This window comes from Heterodontus francisci, unplaced genomic scaffold (genome assembly GCF_036365525.1).
Source record: "Heterodontus francisci isolate sHetFra1 unplaced genomic scaffold, sHetFra1.hap1 HAP1_SCAFFOLD_894, whole genome shotgun sequence".
In the NCBI taxonomy this organism is placed as follows: Eukaryota; Metazoa; Chordata; class Chondrichthyes; order Heterodontiformes; family Heterodontidae; genus Heterodontus; species Heterodontus francisci.
Genome location: NW_027140446.1, coordinates 60,734 through 81,354, shown reverse-complemented (window position 1 = coordinate 81,354; position 20,621 = coordinate 60,734). Strand labels below are relative to the sequence as shown.

The 20,621-nt window shown below is 54.2% G+C and overlaps 1 protein-coding gene across 2 annotated transcripts in view; it reads left to right on the top strand.

Moving 5' to 3' along the window:
* Positions 1 to 15,186: 15,186 nt before the first annotated feature.
* The window catches only part of rnf5 (ring finger protein 5), a 29,387-nt gene continuing 23,952 nt past the window's right edge, over positions 15,187 to 20,621 (top strand). For both annotated transcript variants that reach the window (XM_068025519.1, XM_068025518.1), the window contains exons 1-2: positions 15,187 to 15,407; positions 20,256 to 20,274. In XM_068025519.1, coding sequence (XP_067881620.1) covers positions 15,217 to 15,407; positions 20,256 to 20,274 — 210 coding nt within the window. In that variant the 5' untranslated portion in view covers positions 15,187 to 15,216. The remainder of the gene's footprint in view (positions 15,408 to 20,255; positions 20,275 to 20,621) is intronic.

Here is a 20,621-nt window from a genome sequence, read left to right as displayed (position 1 = left end):
GCACTCCCTCAGTACTGACCCTCTGACAGTGCAGCACTCCCTCAGTACTGACCCACTGTCAGAGCAGCACTCCCTCAGTACTGACCCTCCGACAGTGCAGCTCTCCCTCAGTACTGACCCTCTGACAGTGCAGCACTCCCTCAGTACTGACCCACTGTCAGAGCAGCACTCCCTCAGTACTGACCCTCCGACAGTGCAGCACTCCCTCAGTACTGACCCACTGTCAGAGCAGCACTCCCTCAGTACTGACCCTCCGACAGTGCAGCACTCCCTCAATACTGACCCGCTGACAGTGCAGCACTCCCTCAGTATTGACCCTCTGACAGTGCAGCACTCCCTCAGTACTGACCCTCTGACAGTGCAGCACTCCCTCAGTACTGACCCTCTGACAGTGCAGCACTCCCTCAGTATTGACCCTCCGACAGTGCAGCACTCCCTCATTACTGACCCTCTGACAGTGCGGCACTCCCTCAGTACTGACCCACTGTCAGAGCAGCACTCCCTCAGTACTGACCCTCCGACAGTGCAGCACTCCCTCAGTACTGACCCTCTGACAGTGCAGCACTCCCTCAGTACTGACCCACTGTCAGAGCAGCACTCCCTCAGTACTGACCCTCCGACAGTGCAGCACTCCCTCAGTACTGACCCTCCGACAGTGCAGCACTCCCTCAGTACTGACCCTCCGACAGTGCAGCACTCCTTCAGTACTGACCCTCCGACAGTGCAGCACTCCCTCAGTACTGACCCTTTCCGACAGTGCAGCACTCCCTCAGTACTCACCCTCCGACAGTGCAGCACTCCTTCAGTACTGACCCTCCGACAGTGCAGCACTCCCTCAGTACTGACCCTCCGACAGTGCAGCACTCCCTCAGTACTGACCCACTGTCAGAGCAGCACTCCCTCAGTACTGACCCTCCGACAGTGCAGCACTCCCTCAATACTGACCCGCTGACAGTGCAGCACTCCCTCAGTACTGACCCTCTGACAGTGCAGCACTCCCTCAGTATTGACCCTCTGACAGTGCAGCACTCCCTCAGTACTGACCCTCTGACAGTGCAGCACTCCCTCAGTACTGACCCACTGTCAGTGCAGCACCTCTTCAGTACTGACCCTCTGACAGTGCGGCACGCCCTCAGTACTGACCCACTGTCAGAGCAGCACTCCCTCAGTACTGACCCTCTGACAGTGCAGCACTCCCTCAGTACTGACCCTCTGACAGTGCAGCACTCCCTCAGTACTGACCCTCTGACAGTGCGGGACTTCCTCAGTACTGACCCTCTGACAGTGCAGCACTCCCTCAGTACTGACCCACTGTCAGAGCAGCACTCCCTCAGTACTGACCCTCCGACAGTGCAGCTCTCCCTCAGTACTGACCCTCTGACAGTGCAGCACTCCCTCAGTACTGACCCACTGTCAGAGCAGCACTCCCTCAGTACTGACCCTCCGACAGTGCAGCACTCCCTCAGTACTGACCCTCCGAAAGTGCAGCACTCCCTCAGTACTGACCCTCCGACAGTGCAGCACTCCTTCAGTACTGACCCTCCGACAGTGCAGCACTCCCTCAGTACTGACCCTCCGACAGTGCAGCACTCCCTCAGTACTGACCCTCCGACAGTGCAGCACTCCCTCAGTACTGACCCTCTGACAGTGCAGCACTCCCTCAGTACTGACCCACTGTCAGAGCAGCACTGCCTCAGTACTGACCCTCCGACAGTGCAGCTCTCCCTCAGTACTGACCCTCTGACAGTGCAGCACTCCCTCAGTACTGACCCACTGTCAGAGCAGCACTCCCTCAGTACTGACCCTCCGACAGTGCAGCACTCCCTCAGTACTGACCCTCCGACAGTGCAGCACTCCTTCAGTACTGACCCTCCGACAGTGCAGCGCTCCCTCAGTACTGACCCTCTGACTGTGTGGCACTCCCTCAGTACTGACCCTCCGACAGTGCAGCACTCCCTCAGTACTGACCCTCCGACAGTGCAGCACTCCTTCAGTACTGACCCTCCGACAGTGCAGCACTCCCTCAGTACTGACCCTCTGACAGTGCAGCACTCCTTCAGTACTGACCCTCTGACAGTGCCGCACTCCCTCAGTACTGACCCTCTGACAGTGCAGCACTCCTTCAGTACTGACCCTCTGACAGTGCCGCACTCCCTCAGTACTGACCCTCTGACAGTGCCGCACTCCCTCAGTACTGACCCTCCGACAGTGCAGCACTCCCTCAGTACTGACCCTCCGACAGTGCAGCACTCCCTCAGTACTGACCCTCTGACAGTGCAGCACTCCTTCAGTACTGACCCTCTGACAGTGCCGCACTCCCTCAGTACTGACCCTCTGACAGTGCAGCACTCCTTCAGTACTGACCCTCCGACAGTGCAGCACTCCCTCAGTACTGACCCTCCGACAGTGCAGCACTCCCTCAGTACTGACCCTCCGACAGTGCAGCACTCCTTCAGTACTGACCCTCCGACAGTGCAGCACTCCCTCAGTACTGACCCTCCGACAGTGCAGCACTCCCTCAGTACTGACCCTCCGACAGTGCAGCACTCCTTCAGTACTGACCCTCCGACAGTGCAGCACTCCCTCAGTACTGACCCTCCGACAGTGCAGCACTCCCTCAGTACTGACCCACTGTCAGAGCAGCACTCCCTCAGTACTGACCCTCCGACAGTGCAGCACTCCCTCAATACTGACCCGCTGACAGTGCAGCACTCCCTCAGTACTGACCCTCTCACAGTGCAGCACTCCCTCAGTATTGACCCTCTGACAGTGCAGCACTCCCTTAGTACTGACCCTCTGACAGTGCAGCACTCCCTCAGTACTGACCCACTGTCAGTGCAGCACTCCTTCAGTACTGACCCTCTGACAGTGCGGCACTCCCTCAGTACTGACCCACTGTCAGAGCAGCACTCCCTCAGTACTGACCCTCTGACAGTGCAGCACTCCCTCAGTACTGACCCTCTGACAGTGCGGCACTCCCTCAGTACTGACCCTCTGACAGTGCGGCACTTCCTCAGTACTGACCCTCTGACAGTGCAGCACTCCCTCAGTACTGACCCTCTGACAGTGCAGCACTCCCTCAGTACTGACCCACTGTCAGAGCAGCACTCCCTCAGTACTGACCCTCCGACAGTGCAGCTCTCCCTCAGTACTGACCCTCTGACAGTGCAGCACTCCCTCAGTACTGACCCACTGTCAGAGCAGCACTCCCTCAGTACTGACCCTCCGACAGTGCAGCACTCCCTCAGTACTGACCCTCCGACAGTGCAGCACTCCTTCAGTACTGACCCTCCGACAGTGCAGCGCTCCCTCAGTACTGACCCTCTGACAGTGTGGCACTCCCTCAGTACTGACCCTCCGACAGTGCAGCACTCCCTCAGTACTGACCCTCCGACAGTGCAGCACTCCTTCAGTACTGACCCTCCGACAGTGCAGCACTCCCTCAGTACTGACCCTCTGACAGTGCAGCACTCCTTCAGTACTGACCCTCTGACAGTGCCGCACTCCCTCAGTACTGACCCTCTGACAGTGCAGCACTCCTTCAGTACTGACCCTCTGACAGTGCCGCACTCCCTCAGTACTGACCCTCTGACAGTGCCGCACTCCCTCAGTACTGACCCTCCGACAGTGCAGCACTCCCTCAGTACTGACCCTCCGACAGTGCAGCACTCCCTCAGTACTGACCCTCTGACAGTGCAGCACTCCTTCAGTACTGACCCTCTGACAGTGCCGCACTCCCTCAGTACTGACCCTCTGACAGTGCAGCACTCCTTCAGTACTGACCCTCCGACAGTGCAGCACTCCCTCAGTACTGACCCTCCGACAGTGCAGCACTCCCTCAGTACTGACCCTCCGACAGTGCAGCACTCCTTCAGTACTGACCCTCCGACAGTGCAGCACTCCCTCAGTACTGACCCTCCGACAGTGCAGCACTCCCTCAGTACTGACCCTCCGACAGTGCAGCACTCCTTCAGTACTGACCCTCCGACAGTGCAGCACTCCCTCAGTACTGACCCTCCGACAGTGCAGCACTCCCTCAGTACTGACCCACTGTCAGAGCAGCACTCCCTCAGTACTGACCCTCCGACAGTGCAGCACTCCCTCAATACTGACCCGCTGAGAGTGCAGCACTCCCTCAGTACTGACCCTCTCACAGTGCAGCACTCCCTCAGTATTGACCCTCTGACAGTGCAGCACTCCCTTAGTACTGACCCTCTGACAGTGCAGCACTCCCTCAGTACTGACCCACTGTCAGTGCAGCACTCCTTCAGTACTGACCCTCTGACAGTGCAGCACTCCCTCAGTACTGACCCACTGTCAGTGCAGCACTCCTTCAGTACTGACCCTCTGACAGTGCCGCACTCCCTCAGTGCTGACCCTCTGACAGTGCAGCACTCCTTCAGTACTGACCCTCTGACAGTGCCGCACTCCCTCAGTACTGACCCTCTGACAGTGCAGCACTCCTTCAGTACTGACCCTCTGACAGTGCAGCACTCCTTCAGTACTGACCCTCTGACAGTGCCGCACTCCCTCAGTACTGACCCTCTGACAGTGCAGCACTCCCTCAGTACTGACCCTGCATCTTACGGATTGGCATTCGTAGCCGACAAAGGTGAACCAAGAGAAGACACCCCACCTAAATGGGTTGTTTACTGCATGTCCATCATCTATCATAGATGGAAAGATGCTAACCAATCCTACATCTCGCTCCCAAACACAGAAAAACATGCCGTGTCCACAAAGGAGCAACAAATATTTATTTATTTATTTTTATTCATTCATGGGATGTGGGTGTCACTGGCCAGGCCAGCATTTATTGCCCATCCCTAATTGCCCTTGAGAAGGTGGTGGTGAGCTGCCTTCTTGAACCGCTGCAGTCCATGTGGGGTAGGTATACCCACAGTGCTGTTAGGAAGGGAGTTCCAGGATTTTGACCCAGTGACAGTGAAGGAACGGCGATATAGATCCAAGTCAGGATGGTGTGTGACTTGGAGGGGAACTTGCAGGTGGTGGTGTTGCCATGTATTTGCTGCCCTTGTTCTTCTAGTTGGTAGAGGTCGCGGGTTTGGAAGGTGCTGTCGAAGGAGCCTTGGTGAGTTACAATCTGCAGTTGATTAAGGAGCAGGCTGACTTGTGTTTAAATTACCACAGCAAACCCATAAATATCCCCAATTACCACCAAGAAATGGTTTTGTCACCCTGCCAGGTGATTTGCGTTGACATGTAGGCGGTGCGGAGACTGAGAGAGAAACTGTTCAGCATTTATTTACTGCTCCTTCACAGACGGTGCCCTCTGCTGGGAAGATTCACCCTCTCATCATTCCCTGAGACATTGGTGCCTCGCACATCGTCGTTGACAAATACTGGGAAAATCCAGGAGGTCGGGAAAATTCCAACAGTGAGCTTGAGGCAGAATACCGGACACCATCCTGTGTGAGACCCTCCCCGTTACTGATACTCACTGACCCGGGGTCTCCAATACCGTACACCGCTCTGTGTGAGACCCTCCCCGTTACTGATACTCACTGACCCGGGGTCTCCAATACCGTACACCATCCTGTGTGAGACCCTCCCCGTTACTGATACTCACTGACCCGGGGTCTCCAATACCGTACACCGCTCTGTGTGAGACCCTCCCCGTTACCGACACTCACTGACCCGGGGTCTCCAATACCGTACACCGCTCTGTGTGAGACCCTCCCCGTTACTGATACTCGCTGACCCGGGGTCTCCAATACCGTACACCGCTCTGTGTGAGACCCTCCCCGTTACTGATACTCACTGACCCGGGGTCTCCAATACCGTACACCGCTCTGTGTGAGACCCTCCCCGTTACCGATACTCACTGACCCGGGGTCTCCAAAACCGCACACCGCTCTGTGTGAGACCCTCCCCGTTACTGATACTCACTGACCCGGGGTCTCCAATACCGTACACCGCTCTGTGTGAGACCCTCCCCGTTACTGACACTCACTGACCCGGGGTCTCCAATACCGTACACCGCTCTGTGTGAGACCCTCCCCGTTACTGATACTCACTGACCCGGGGTCTCCAATACCGTACACCGCTCTGTGTGAGACCCTCCCCGTTACTGATACTCGCTGACCCGGGGTCTCCAATACCGTACACCACTCTGTGTGAGACCCTCCCCGTTACTGACTCACTCACCCGGGGTCTCCAATACCGTACACCACTCTGTGTGAGACCCTCCCCGTTACTGACTCACTCACCCGGGGTCTCCAATACCGTACACCGCTCTGTGTGAGACCCTCCCCGTTACTGACACTCACTGACCCAGGGTCTCCAATACCGTACACCGCTCTGTGTGAGACCCTCCCCGTTACTGATACTCACTGACCCGGGGTCTCCAATACCGTACACCACTCTGTGTGAGACCCTCCCCGTTACCGACACTCACTGACCCGGGGTCTCCAATACCGTACACCACTCTGTGTGAGACCCTCCCCGTTACTGATACTCGCTGACCCGGGGTCTCCAATACCGTACACCGCTCTGTGTGAGACCCTCCCCGTTACTGATACTCACTGACCCGGGGTCTCCAAAACCGTACACCGCTCTGTGTGAGACCCTCCCCGTTACTGATACTCACTGACCCGGGGTCTCCAATACCGTACACCGCTCTGTGTGAGACCCTCCCCGTTACTGATACTCACTGACCCGGGGTCTCCAAAACCGCACACCGCTCTGTGTGAGACCCTCCCCGTTACTGATACTCACTGACCCGGGGTCTCCAATACCGTACACCACTCTGTGTGAGACCCTCCCCGTTACTGATACTCACTGACCCGGGGTCTCCAATACCGTACACCGCTCTGTGTGAGACCCTCCCCGTTACTGATACTCACTGACCCGGGGTCTCCAATACCGTACACCGCTCTGTGTGAGACCCTCCCCGTTACTGATACTCACTGACCCGGGGTCTCCAATACCGTACACCGCTCTGTGTGAGACCCTCCCCGTTACTGACTCACTCACCCGGGGTCTCCAATACCGTACACCGCTCTGTGTGAGACCCTCCCCGTTACTGACACTCACTGACCCGGGGTCTCCAATACCGTACACCGCTCTGTGTGAGACCCTCCCCGTTACCGACACTCACTGACCCGGGGTCTCCAATACCGTACACCGCTCTGTGTGAGACCCTCCCCGTTACTGATACTCACTGACCCGGGGTCTCCAATACCGTACACCACTCTGTGTGAGACCCTCCCCGTTACTGATACTCACTGACCCGGGGTCTCCAATACCGTACACCACTCTGTGTGAGACCCTCCCCGTTACTGATACTCACTCACCCGGGGTCTCCAATACCGTACACCGCTCTGTGTGAGACCCTCCCCGTTACTGACACTCACTGACCCGGGGTCTCCAATACCGTACACCACTCTGTGTGAGACCCTCCCCGTTACCGATACTCACTGACCCGGGGTCTCCAATACCGTACACCGCTCTGTGTGAGACCCTCCCCGTTACTGATACTCACTGACCCGGGGTCTCCAATACCATACACCACTCTGTGTGAGACCCTCCCCGTTACTGATACTCACTGACCCGGGGTCTCCAATACCGTACACCGCTCTGTGTGAGACCCTCCCCGTTACTGACACTCACTGACCCGGGGTCTCCAATACCGTACACCGCTCTGTGTGAGACCCTCCCCGTTACCGACACTCACTGACCCGGGGTCTCCAATACCGTACACCACTCTGTGTGAGACCCTCCCCGTTACTGATACTCACTGACCCGGGGTCTCCAATACCGTACACCACTCTGTGTGAGACCCTCCCCGTTACTGATACTCACTGACCCGGGGTCTCCAATACCGTACACCGCTCTGTGTGAGACCCTCCCCGTTACTGATACTCGCTGACCCGGGGTCTCCAATACCGTACACCGCTCTGTGTGAGACCCTCCCCGTTACTGATACTCACTGACCCGGGGTCTCCAATACCGCACACCGCTCTGTGTGAGACCCTCCCCGTTACTGATACTCGCTGACCCGGGGTCTCCAATACCGCACACCGCTCTGTGTGAGACCCTCCCCGTTACTGATACTCACTGACCCGGGGTCTCCAATACCGTACACCGCTCTGTGTGAGACCCTCCCCGTTACTGACACTCACTGACCCGGGGTCTCCAATACCGTACACCGCTCTGTGTGAGACCCTCCCCGTTACTGATACTCACTGACCCGGGGTCTCCAATACCGTACACCGCTCTGTGTGAGACCCTCCCCGTTACTGATACTCACTGACCCGGGGTCTCCAATACCGTACACCGCTCTGTGTGAGACCCTCCCCGTTACTGATACTCGCTGACCCGGGGTCTCCAATACCGTACACCACTCTGTGTGAGACCCTCCCCGTTACTGATACTCGCTGACCCGGGGTCTCCAATACCGTACACCACTCTGTGTGAGACCCTCCCCGTTACTGATACTCGCTGACCCGGGGTCTCCAATACCGTACACCGCTCTGTGTGAGACCCTCCCCGTTACTGACACTCACTGACCCGGGGTCTCCAATACCGTACACCACTCTGTGTGAGACCCTCCCCGTTACTGATACTCACTGACCCGGGGTCTCCAATACCGTACACCGCTCTGTGTGAGACCCTCCCCGTTACCGACACTCACTGACCCGGGGTCTCCAAAACCGTACACCGCTCTGTGTGAGACCCTCCCCGTTACCGACACTCACTGACCCGGGGTCTCCAATACCGCACACCACTCTGTGTGAGACCCTCCCCGTTACTGACACTCACTGACCCGGGGTCTCCAATACCGTACACCACTCTGTGTGAGACCCTCCCCGTTACTGATACTCGCTGACCCGGGGTCTCCAATACCGTACACCACTCTGTGTGAGACCCTCCCCGTTACTGATACTCACTGACCCGGGGTCTCCAATTCCGTACACCGCTCTGTGTGAGACCCTCCCCGTTACTGACACTCACTGACCCGGGGTCTCCAATACCGTACACCACTCTGTGTGAGACCCTCCCCGTTACTGACACTCACTGACCCGGGGTCTCCAATACCGTACACCACTCTGTGTGAGACCCTCCCCGTTACTGATACTCACTGACCCGGGGTCTCCAATACCGTACACCACTCTGTGTGAGACCCTCCCCGTTACTGATACTCACTGACCCGGGGTCTCCAATACCGTACACCGCTCTGTGTGAGACCCTCCCCGTTACTGATACTCACTGACCCAGGGTCTCCAATACCGTACACCACTCTGTGTGAGACCCTCCCCGTTACCGACACTCACTGACCCGGGGGTTCCAATACTCTACACCGCTCTGTGTGAGACCCTCCCCATTAGCGACACTCACTGACCCGGGGGTTCCAATACCGTACACTGCTCTGTGTGAGACCCTCCCCATTACCGATACTCACCCCCAAACTCAGCTACTCTAAATATACAGATGAACTGGAGTGCTGCACTGTCTGAGAGTCAGTACTGAGGGAGTGCTGCACTGTCGGAGAGTCAGTACTGAGGGAGTGCTGCACTGTCGGAGGGTCAGTACTGAGGGAGTGCTGCACTGTCGGAGGGTCAGTACTGAGGGAGTGCTGCACTGTCGGAGGGTCAGTACTGAGGGAGTGCTGCACTGTCAGAGGGTCAGTACTGAGGGAGTGCTGCACTGTTGGAGGGTCAGTACTGAGGGAGTGCTGCACTGTCAAAGGGTCAATACTGAGGGAGTGCTGCACTGTCGGAGGGTCAGTACTGAGGGAGTGCTGCACTGTCAGAGGGTCAGTACTGAGGGAGTGCTGCACTGTCGGAGGGTCAGTACTGAGGGGGTGCTGCACTGTCAGAGAGTCAGTACTGAGGGAGTGCCGCACTGTCACAGGGTCAGTACTGAGGGAGTGCTGCACTGTCAGAGGGTCAGTACTGAGGGAGTGCTGCACTGTCGGAGGGTCAGTACTGAGGGGGTGCTGCACTGTCAGAGAGTCAGTACTGAGGGAGTGCCGCCCTGTCACAGGGTCAATACTGAGGGAGTGCCGCACTGTCACAGGGTCAATACTGAGGGAGTGCCGCACTGTCACAGGGTCAATACTGAGGGAGTGCCGCACTGTCACAGGGTCAATACTGAGGGAGTGCCGCACTGTCACAGGGTCAATACTGAGTGAGTGCTGCACTGTGTTCAAATTGGCTGCTGTGTTTTTTTACATTACAACAGTGACTACACCTCAAATAGTTCTTCATTGGTTGCAAAAACAAGAAATGCTGGAATCACTCAGCAGGTCTGGCAGCATCTGTGGAAAGAGAAGCAGAGTTAACGTTTCGGGTCAGTGACCCTTCTTCAGAACTGACCAATATTAAAAATGTCACAGATTATAAACAAGTGAGGTGGGGGTTGGGCAAGAGATAACAAAGGAGAAGGTGTAGATTGGACCAGGCCACATAGCTGACCAAAAGGTCACGGAGCAAATGCAAACAATATGTTAATGGTGTGTTGAAAGACAAAGCATTAGTACAGATAGGGTATTAATACACTGAATATTGAACAGCAGCAAGTGCAAACCTGAAGAAAAACAACCTGAAAAAAACAGTGGGTAAGCAAACTGAACAAACTAAGATGAAATGAAATAAATGCAAAAAAAGATTGTAAAAAATGTAAAAAGGAATGTAAAAAAAAGGAAGAAAAAATGAAAGTAAAATGGGGGCCCGTCATGCTCTGAAATGATTGAACTCAATGTTCAGTCCGGCAGGCTGTAGTGTGCCTAATCGGTAAATGAGATGCTGTTCCTCGAGCTTGCGTTGATGTTCACTGGAACACTGCAGCATTGGTTGTATCCACTTACCTTAGGAGTGAAAGGCGCCATATAAATGCAACTGTTCCCCTTCGATGAATCTCTGATGGACTCCAGCAAGCGTCGGCAGTTGATGACAAAAGTAAATCCATTGACGTGCTGGTTAAACAGGAGATTTTTAAAAACATGGTGTAATCTTTGGTGCTGATGTCCCGAAGCAAGCTGGAATGTGCAGGAGGAGACTGCACTAGTGCATTGTATAATAGGGCTGGGGATTGCTGCTGCTTTTGCTGTTGTTGTAAGGAAGAGGGAGTTTGACTGCCTCAACAAGGTAACAAAAGGATTGGGTTTGGTCCGTGGCAGGACTACGGGGAAAGGGCTGTTTAGAAAAGCCATCACTGATTAGGATGGGCTGAAGATTCTTGGAAGATTATGTGGGAACCCAGGATATCCAGAGGGGTAACCAAGTTCTCCACCCTCTGGAGAAGGTGAAGTAACACATGGAGATACACTGCTGGTCGGAGATGGTTATCCTGTGCTGTGGGCAGTGTACGGAGAGGGCAGAGGCCGTAACCTTATCTCCATCGCTGGTTCAAACAACATCGAAGCCCCTGACTGCGAAACCCAAGCTGAAAGTGAGAGACAGAGGCGGAACGAGTTTGACGTTTACTGTGTATTACAGCCCGGGGGGCACTAAGCAGCTCAGCTGGACATCCCACAGCTCCCAGGATCTGCCCCTTACCACCAACTACCACTCCCCCCACCGCCCCCCCCCAGTCCGCAGGCACAGCACGATCCAAAACCACAGCCATCCATTTTTGGGAAAAAGGGCAGCACTCCTGCCTGCTTTCCTGGCAGGTCACACAAATGGACAGATAGCCTGCTCACCCACCTTCACTCTCAGTTCCTCGCCCCCGTCAGCAGGGAATGCAGAGAGGGGCAGTTTACTTCAGGGCATTAGAGAAAGGAGTAGGAGTAGGCCATTCGGCCCTTGAGCCTGCTCCGCTGTTCAATGCAATCACAGCTAATTGTCCACCTCAACTGCAGGTCCCCACCAACTCCCCAAATCACTTAATTCCCTCATTATCCGAAAATCTATCAATCTCAGTCTGAATGTATTCAACGAGGGAGAATCCACAGCCCTCTGGGGTAGAGAATTCCAAAGATTCACAACCCTCCGAGTGAAGTAATTACTGTAGACCAGGTGTGGTCTCACCAAAGCCCTGTAAAATCACAGCAAGACATCTTTACTCCTGTACTCCAATCCCCTTGCAATAAAGGCCAACATATCACTTGCCTTCCTAATTTCTTGCTGTACCAGCGTGTTAACTTCCTCTGATTCATGCACGAGGAGGCCCGGCTCAACATGAGACAAAGAGGAGACCAATGCCACGATGTGATTGGCTGTGATTTCAGTGTGAACCGTTATGTACACTGTGACCCAGCAGACCGACTCCCGCTTCTTCCTTCCAAAATCAGCAAGCTTTCGGGAATCTGGGTGCAGAAAAAACACGGAGACGCTGCAACACTTAGTGCAAATGTAGACATCCATCAATACAGCTCCTCCTCTTTACTGGCACAAGTCCTGGAGTTTACACACACATGTTCTCCAAATCCAGTGTTGTGATGATTGATTTCCACTCTATGCACACTCCCCCCGCTCAGCATACTATTACAGAGCAGACTCAGCTATCATTCTAACTCGCCTGTCTTTCTAATCATATATCTGCTGACGTTACTCATACTGCACAAGAATTACTTCTTCAGCAGGGTAACAGCCTCAGAGAGAAACTATCTGCAAATGTTAGAGATTTTAAACAGTCACAGGAACCCCTCGTCCCACTCAATTAGTTCTTGTTTCAAACATAGCACAATCATTTCAGATTGTAACCTCCAGCACCATTTTCTTTCAGCTGGCAGTTTGTGCAGGGAACAGGAGGACTGTCCCGGCAGACCCATTGTGTCAGCCTGCTCCTGCCCAACTGAACTTATTTCTTCCTATCTTGACTCTATCATTTCTCCGCTGGTCCAGTCTCTTCCCACCTACATCCGTGACTCTTCTGGCGCCCTACATCATTTTGACAATTTCCAGTTTCCTGGTCCCAACCGCCTCCTCTTCACTATGGACGTCCAATCTCTCTACAGCTCCATCCCCCACCAGGATGGTTTGAGGGCTCTCCACTTCTTCCTTGAGCAGAGGCCCAACCAGTCCCCATCCACCAACACCCTCCTCTGCCTGGCTGAACTTGATCTCACATTGAACAACTTCTCCTTCAACTCCACTCACTTCCTTCCAGTAAAAGGTGTCGTTATGGTTACCCGTATGGGTCCTGGTTATGCCTGCCTTTTTGTGGGATATGTCGAACATTCCTTGTTCCCCCTCCCCCAACTCTTTTTCCGGTACATTGATGACTGTATCGGTGCCGTTTCCTGCTCCCGTCCCGAACTGGAAAACTTTATCAACTTTGCTTCAATAACCAGGGGCATAGATTTAAGATAAGGAGCAGGAGCTTTAGAGGGGATTTGAGGAAACGTTTTTTCACCCAGAGGGTGGTTGGAATCTGGAACACACTGCCTGAAGGGTTGGTAGAAGCAGGAACCCTCACAACATTTAAGAAGTATTTAGATGACCACTTGAAACGCCATAGCATTCAAGGCCAGGGGCCAAGTGCTGGAAAATGGGATGAGAATACTTAGGTGCTTGATGGCCAGCACAGACACGATGGGCTGAAGGGCCTGTTTCTGTGCTGTATGACTCTAGGACTCTATCTCACACCTTCCCCTTTTGTTCTCTTTCCCACCAAACCACCTCCTCCTCTTCACTTGCTTAAAATGTAATTCTTTTCTAACCTTTGCCAGTTCTGATGAAGGGTCACAGACCTGAAATGTTAACTCTACTTCTCTCTCCACAGATGCTGCCAGACCTGCTGAGGATTTCCAGCACTTTATGTTTTTATTTCAGATTGCCAGCATCTGCAATACTTTGCTTTAATTGTATTGTTTAAATGTAAGTTTGTTGTTGTTTAAATATAAGTTGTTGTTGTTTAAATATAAGCTGTTGTTGTGTAAATATAAGTTGTTGTTTAAATCTAAGTTTTTGTGCAAAAATAAGCTGTTTAAATATAAGTTGATGATGTTTAAATATAAGCTGCTGTGTAAACATAAATGTGTAAATTTAATTTTTTTAAATATAAGTTGTTGTTGTGTAAAAATAAGTTGTTGTTAAAATATAAGTTTTTGTGTAAAAATAAGCTGTTTAAATATAAGTTGTTGTTGTTTAAATATAAGTTGTTGTGTAAATATAAGTTGTTGTTTAAATATAAGTTTTTGTGCAAAATTAAGCTGTTTAAATATATGTTGTTTAAATATAAGTTGTGTAAAAATAAGCTGTTTAAATATAAGTTGTTGTTTAAATATAAGTTGTGCAAAAATAAGCTGTTTAAATATAAGTTGTTGTTGTTTAAATATAAGTTGTTGTTGTGTAAATATAAGTTGTTGCTTAAATCTAAGTTTTTGTGCAAAAATAAGCTGTTTAAATATAAGTCGATGATGTTTAAATATAAGCTGCTGTGTCAACATAAATGTGTAAATTTAAGTTTTTTAAATATAACTTGTTGTTGTGTAAAAATAAGTTGTTGTTGTGTAAATATAAGTTGTTGTTGTGCAAATATAAGTTGTTGTTTAAATATGTTTTTGTGTAAAAATAAGCTGTTTAAATATAAGTTGTTGTTGTGTAAATATAAGCTGCTGTGTAAACATAAATGTGTAAATGTAAGTTTTTAAAATATAAGTTGTTGTTGTGTAAATATAAGCTGTTGTTAACAGTCTGCACTATGACCCGCCCCTCCCCTTGTCCAATCAGCCACCAGCGATGCAGGCCACTCACCTGAGAGATAGTCAGCAGCTGCTTCGGATTGACATGCGCTTGATCCAATCGACGGTTGGTAGCCGCCCCCACGGCGGGGGGGGCGGGCCCTTGTCCAATCAGCCCGCTCCCCCAACGCATTCCGATATCGCTGATTGACGGTGTCAATTGATTGACACGCACCGGGTCCAATAGATGGTTTTGTACCCGCCCATTTTGACTGACAGAGTCGTCCAGTCGAATCAAGCATTTCTTGCATCACAGCCTCATCACCTGACGGTTCGTCAGTCTCAGAGCGTGATTGACAGGGACGTGCTCCATTCGCCACCGGGTATCCGACACACCCCCCGAGCAGGCTGTTCCAATCAAGTCCAGCAGTCGTTATGATTGACAGGTCACATGGACGAATCACCTGAGAGTAAATGAGGAGGCGGGCTGACAGGCGGATGTACCAATCGGCAGTTGGACCCGCCCCACCGCAGCCTGATGGACGGATTGGGCAGCCAATCAGAGCGCGGGCTGTGGGTGATGCTGGCAGGCGGAGGGCGGGGCTCCCACTTATTGTTCAGTCATGGCGGCCACAGCTGGCGGCGGGGAGAAGGCGACGGGTGGGGAGGAGCGGCCGGGACAGCCCCAGGCTCAGTCTCAGGGCCCGGGCCCGGGCCCGGGCCAGGGTGACAGGGGCACCGGCAGCTTCGAGTGCAACATCTGCCTGGACACGGCCAAGGACGCAGTCATCAGCCTGTGCGGACACCTCTTCTGGTGAGGCCGGGGCCCGGGCTGCAGGCAGGCCCAGTGAGTGAGGGGGGTCTGAGTCAGGAGGAGAGGAGGAGGGGGAGCGTCTGGGTCAGGAGAGGAGGAGGGGAGGGGCGTCTGGGTCAGGAGAGGAGGAGGGGGAGGGGCGTCTGGGTCAGGAGGGGAGGGGGAGGGGCGTCTGGGTCAGGAGAGGAGGAGGGGGAGGGGCGTCTGGGTCAGGAGGGGAGGGGGAGGGGCGTCTGGGTCAGGGGGGGAGGGGGGGAGGGGGAGGGGCGTCTGGGTCAGGAGGGGGGGAGGGGGAGGGGCGTCTGGGTCAGGAGGGGGGGAGGGGGAGGGGCGTCTGGGTCAGGAGGGGGGGAGGGGGAGGGGCGTCTGGGTCAGGAGGGGAGGGGGAGGGGCGTCTGGGTCAGGAGGGGAGGGGGAGGGGGAGGGGCGTCTGGGTCAGGAGGGGAGGGGGAGGGGGAGGGGCGTCTGGGTCAGGAGGGGAGGGGGAGGGGGAGGGGCGTCTGGGTCAGGAGGGGGAGGGGCGTCTGGGTCAGGAGGGGGAGGGGGAGGGGGAGGGGCGTCTGGGTCAGGAGGGGGAGGGGGAGGGGGAGGGGTGTCTGGGTCAGGAGGGGAGGAGGGGGAGGGGCGTCTGGGTCAGGAGGGGAGGAGGGGGAGGGGGAGGGGCGTCTGGGTCAGGAGGGGAGGAGGGGGAGGGGCGTCTGGGTCAGGAGGGGAGGAGGGGGAGGGGCGTCTGGGTCAGGAGGGGAGGAGGGGGAGGGGCGTCTGGGTCAGGAGAGGAGGAGGGGGAGGGGCGTCTGGGTCAGGAGAGGAGGAGGGGGAGGGGCGTCTGGGTCAGGAGAGGAGGAGGGGGAGGGGCGTCTGGGTCAGGAGAGGAGGAGGGGGAGGGGCGTCTGGGTCAGGAGAGGAGGAGGGGGAGGGGCGTCTGGGTCAGGAGAGGAGAAGGGGGAGGGGCGTCTGGGTCAGGAGGGGAGGAGGGGGAGGGGCGTCTGGGTCAGGAGGGGAGGAGGGGGAGGGGCGTCTGGGTCAGGAGAGGAGGAGGGGGAGGGGCGTCTGGGTCAGGGGAGGGGGAGGGGCGTCTGGGTCAGGAGAGGAGGAGGGGAGGGGCGTCTGGGTCAGGAGAGGAGGAGGGGGAGGGGCGTCTGGGTCAGGAGAGGAGGAGGGGGAGGGGCGTCTGGGTCAGGAGAGGAGGAGGAGGGGGAGGAGGGGGAGGGGCGTCTGGGTCAGGAGAGGAGGAGGAGGGGGAGGGGCGTCTGGGTCAGGAGAGGAGGAGGGGGAGGGGCGTCTGGGTCAGGAGAGGAGGAGGGGGAGGGGCGTCTGGGTCAGGAGAGGAGGAGGGGGAGGGGCGTCTGGGTCAGGAGAGGAGGAGGGGGAGGGGCGTCTGGGTCAGGAGAGGAGGAGGGGAGGGGCGTCTGGGTCAGGAGAGGAGGAGGGGAGGGGCGTCTGGGTCAGGAGAGGAGGAGGGGAGGGGCGTCTGGGTCAGGAGAGGAGGAGGGGAGGGGCGTCTGGGTCAGGAGAGGAGGAGGGGGAGGGGCGTCTGGGTCAGGAGAGGAGGAGGGGGAGGGGCGTCTGGGTCAGGAGAGGAGGAGGGGGAGGGGCGTCTGGGTCAGGAGAGGAGGAGGGGGAGGGGCGTCTGGGTCAGGAGAGGAGGAGGGGGAGGGGCGTCTGGGTCAGGAGAGGAGGAGGGGAGGGGCGTCTGGGTCAGGAGAGGGGGAGGGGCGTCTGGGTCAGGAGAGGGGGAGGGGCGTCTGGGTCAGGAGAGGAGGAGGGGGAGGGGCGTCTGGGTCAGGAGAGGAGGAGGGGGAGGGGCGTCTGGGTCAGGAGAGGAGGAGGGGGAGGGGCGTCTGGGTCAGGAGAGGAGGAGGGGGAGGGGCGTCTGGGTCAGGAGAGGAGGAGGGGGAGGGGCGTCTGGGTCAGGAGAGGAGGAGGGGGAGGGGCGTCTGGGTCTGGAGGAGGGGGAGGGGCGTCTGGGGGGGTGTTGTTTGGCCGGGGGTGGGGGGCGAGGTTGAGGGTCGGTTCTGCGCCTGTGCCTCCACGGCGGGATTGTGGAAGGCCTCACTATGGCATTGTCAGTTCTCTGGGGTGTAGTGCTGGTGTCCGTGGGCAGCAAGTGTACCTCCTATTCCACAAGCATTAGAGGAGGAGTGTGTTTCCATTCGGAGACTTGGGCTCATTAATGTATTTCTGCATCATGAGATCCTGGCCTGACAAAAATCCTTCTCCGGGAGTAACCGACCGTGAAGCAATTGTTTTTCAAAGGGCCAGTGCATCCTGCATTGAATCAAATCCCTGTTACTGCCTCATGTTATTGTGCAATCAGTTACCCAGTCATGCACTTTGGCAAAGCAAATCTGATTTGATATCAGGATGAGCATGGCGGCAGCGAAACAGGATAGATTCGAACGAGGGAAGGGGTTGGGGGAGGTTGGGGGAGGGAGGGGCCCCATCAATCACATGTGAAATTCGAATTCAGTCGATCTGATTGATCAGGTGGTGGCACTGCTACTGTTGAGGGCATGTGAATCTTTAATTACACACTTGTGTTGCACATCACTGCATGTGTTCGCAAAATTCAACAACACCTTGCATTTATATAGCACCTTTCACTTAATAAAACGTCCCCAAGGCGCTTGACGGAGGCATCATAAAGCAAAGTTAAGACACTAAGCCGTGTGTGATATTGAGACAGGTGACCAAAATGTGGATTTTCCGGAGGGTCCTACAGGGAGGGAGAGAGAGAGACGGGGAGGTGTTGGGAGGGAATTCCAGAGGTCAGGGTCCAGGCAGCTGAAGGCATGGCCGCCAGTGGTGGAGCGATTAAAATCAGGGATGTACGAGATGCCAGAATTCCATACGGCACAGAAACAGGTCGTTCGGCCCTTATAGTCCGTGCTGGTGTTTATGCTGCACTCAACACTCCTCCCATTCTTCCTCATCATAACCCTCTATTCCCTCTCCCTCATCTGCTTGTCTAGCTTCACCTTCAGTGCATCTGTAGCATTCCCTTAAACCACTCCCTGTGCCATCGAGTTCCACACACTCTGCACTCTCTTGGTAAAGAAATTTCCCCTGAATTCCCTATTGGATTTCTTGGTGACGATCTTATATTGATGACTCTATGTTAACAGCCTCTATCTGTGCTCTTCACAAGAGTAGAAACATTCTGTCTCCGCTCTATCACAACCTTTCAGAATTCGAAAGCCCTTTATTGGGACGCTCCCTCCACCTTCTCTCTTTATTTTCTCCTGATAGGTGTACCCCCACATTTCTGGTTCTATCTATGTCAATCATTTTTGCACCTTCTCCAGCACATCTGTATCTTTTTATAATTTGGCGACCGGAATTGGTCTAAGCAAAGTTTGGCAAAACGCCACTTTTCAGTTCCCGCTCTGGTGCGGTAAACCCGAGTACTTGGTTTGTTTTGTTGTGGCCATGTTAAGCAGCATCATGATTTTTGTGATGTGTGTTTGTTCTCTCTTCGCTTCTCTGCCCTGTTTAGATTGTTACTTTCCAAATAATATACAACCTCCTTACTTTTCTTGCCAAAATGTAATACTTACCTTTGTTGCGATTAATTTGCCCAGTATATGCTCATTCTTCAAGTTTGTTAAATATCTTGTAACAGTCCTCCTCAGTATTGACTATCCCTCCGCTCTCCCCTCCAGCTGACTTGCTGTTTATCTGTATATTTAGAAGTATTGTTTTTGATTAGATTAATCGAGGGATTGCTGGACTGGGAGTCGATGTGGGTGATGGATGAACGGGGGGAGTTGGTACGAGTGAGAACGCGAGCAGCTGGGTTTGGATGTTTGACAACAGTGTGGCAGGGAAGAGTTTACGATGGTCTGAAGCAGCTGCCTCACTCTGAGCAGTGCTGCGTCTGTGATGGACGTACCTGCTTGGGTTTATTGCACTGTAGCACTGAGCCCCTTCATGTTGTTTCCCCTGCTTCAGTGACACCTGACAGTACGTGGCAGTGATGAACGTGGGCTTGTCAGCATAAGCTGCAAGTAACAGCATTCCTGTCACAGCGCCGGCCTCGACACGCAGCCCCTCTGAACCACCCTCCCTTTACTGGAAGACATGAGCTCATAGTCATACAGCACAGAAAGAGGCTATTCAGCCCATCGTGTCTGTGCTGGCTCTTTGAAAGAGCTGTCCAATTAGTCCCACTCTCCCCAGTAAATTTTTCATTTTCAGGTACTAACCAATTCCCTTTGGAGAGTTATTATTGAATCTGCTTCCACTACCCTTTCAGGCAGCATGTTCCAGATCACAACAACTCGCTGTGTCAAACTCACCCTATCTCCCCTTCTGGTTCTTTTGCCAATCACCTTAAATCCTCCGTTTACCGACCCTTCTGTTCCTGGGAGGCCTTTGTGATTTTGTGTGCCTCTATCAAATCCCTGCTTAACCTCCTCTGTTCTAAAGAGAACAATCCCAGCATCTCCAGTCTTCCCACGTAATGGAGGTCCCTGGTACTATTCCAGTCGATCTCCCCTGGATCCTCTCCAAGGCCTTGAGGTGCTTCCTAAAACGTGATGCCCAGAATGAATGCATAACTGGATAAAGCCAAGATGAGGCACGCTCAGCGTGGCCTATCTCTTACTCACACTCGCTTACTTGCTCGCCCTCATGCACGCCACCTGTAAAGACTGGATCCCACTGAGTGTCCCACATGTAGACCATGCTATAAACTGCCCTGGTGGGAAGTGTGGTATAGGTTCGAGGAGTGAGAATATGTTCGACAGGCGGATAGTTAGGGTACCTGTCGTGTCACCGATATCATTATCTCTAATATATTTTCTCTCTCTTCTTTCTCCTGGTTGTCTTCCTTGTATTACGGTGCAGTTGGCCATGTCTCCATCAGGTAAGAGAATTCAGCACCCTTTGCCACCTTATTCTGCCTGCTTTGACTTTAGCTGCATTGCCCCCAGTTCCTGCCCACTCCTGCCTGTGCTCTGACACTGTGGGAGGGCAGTCCTTGAGTTGCTGCTGGGGAAAGCCGACATTTCCCCACTGTACAGTCCCGTGTTACAACCGAGGTGGGGAGGAGTGCACTGTCTTTTCTAGTTCCACTTCTGCACAGGTCACAGCATGTATTTAAATGTTTACCCAGTTACCGATATGGTCAATCGTATACTCTATTCTTTAACTCAGAATAAAATACACCAACCAGGTTTCTTTAATAAACAACAAAATTATCAATTTATTATC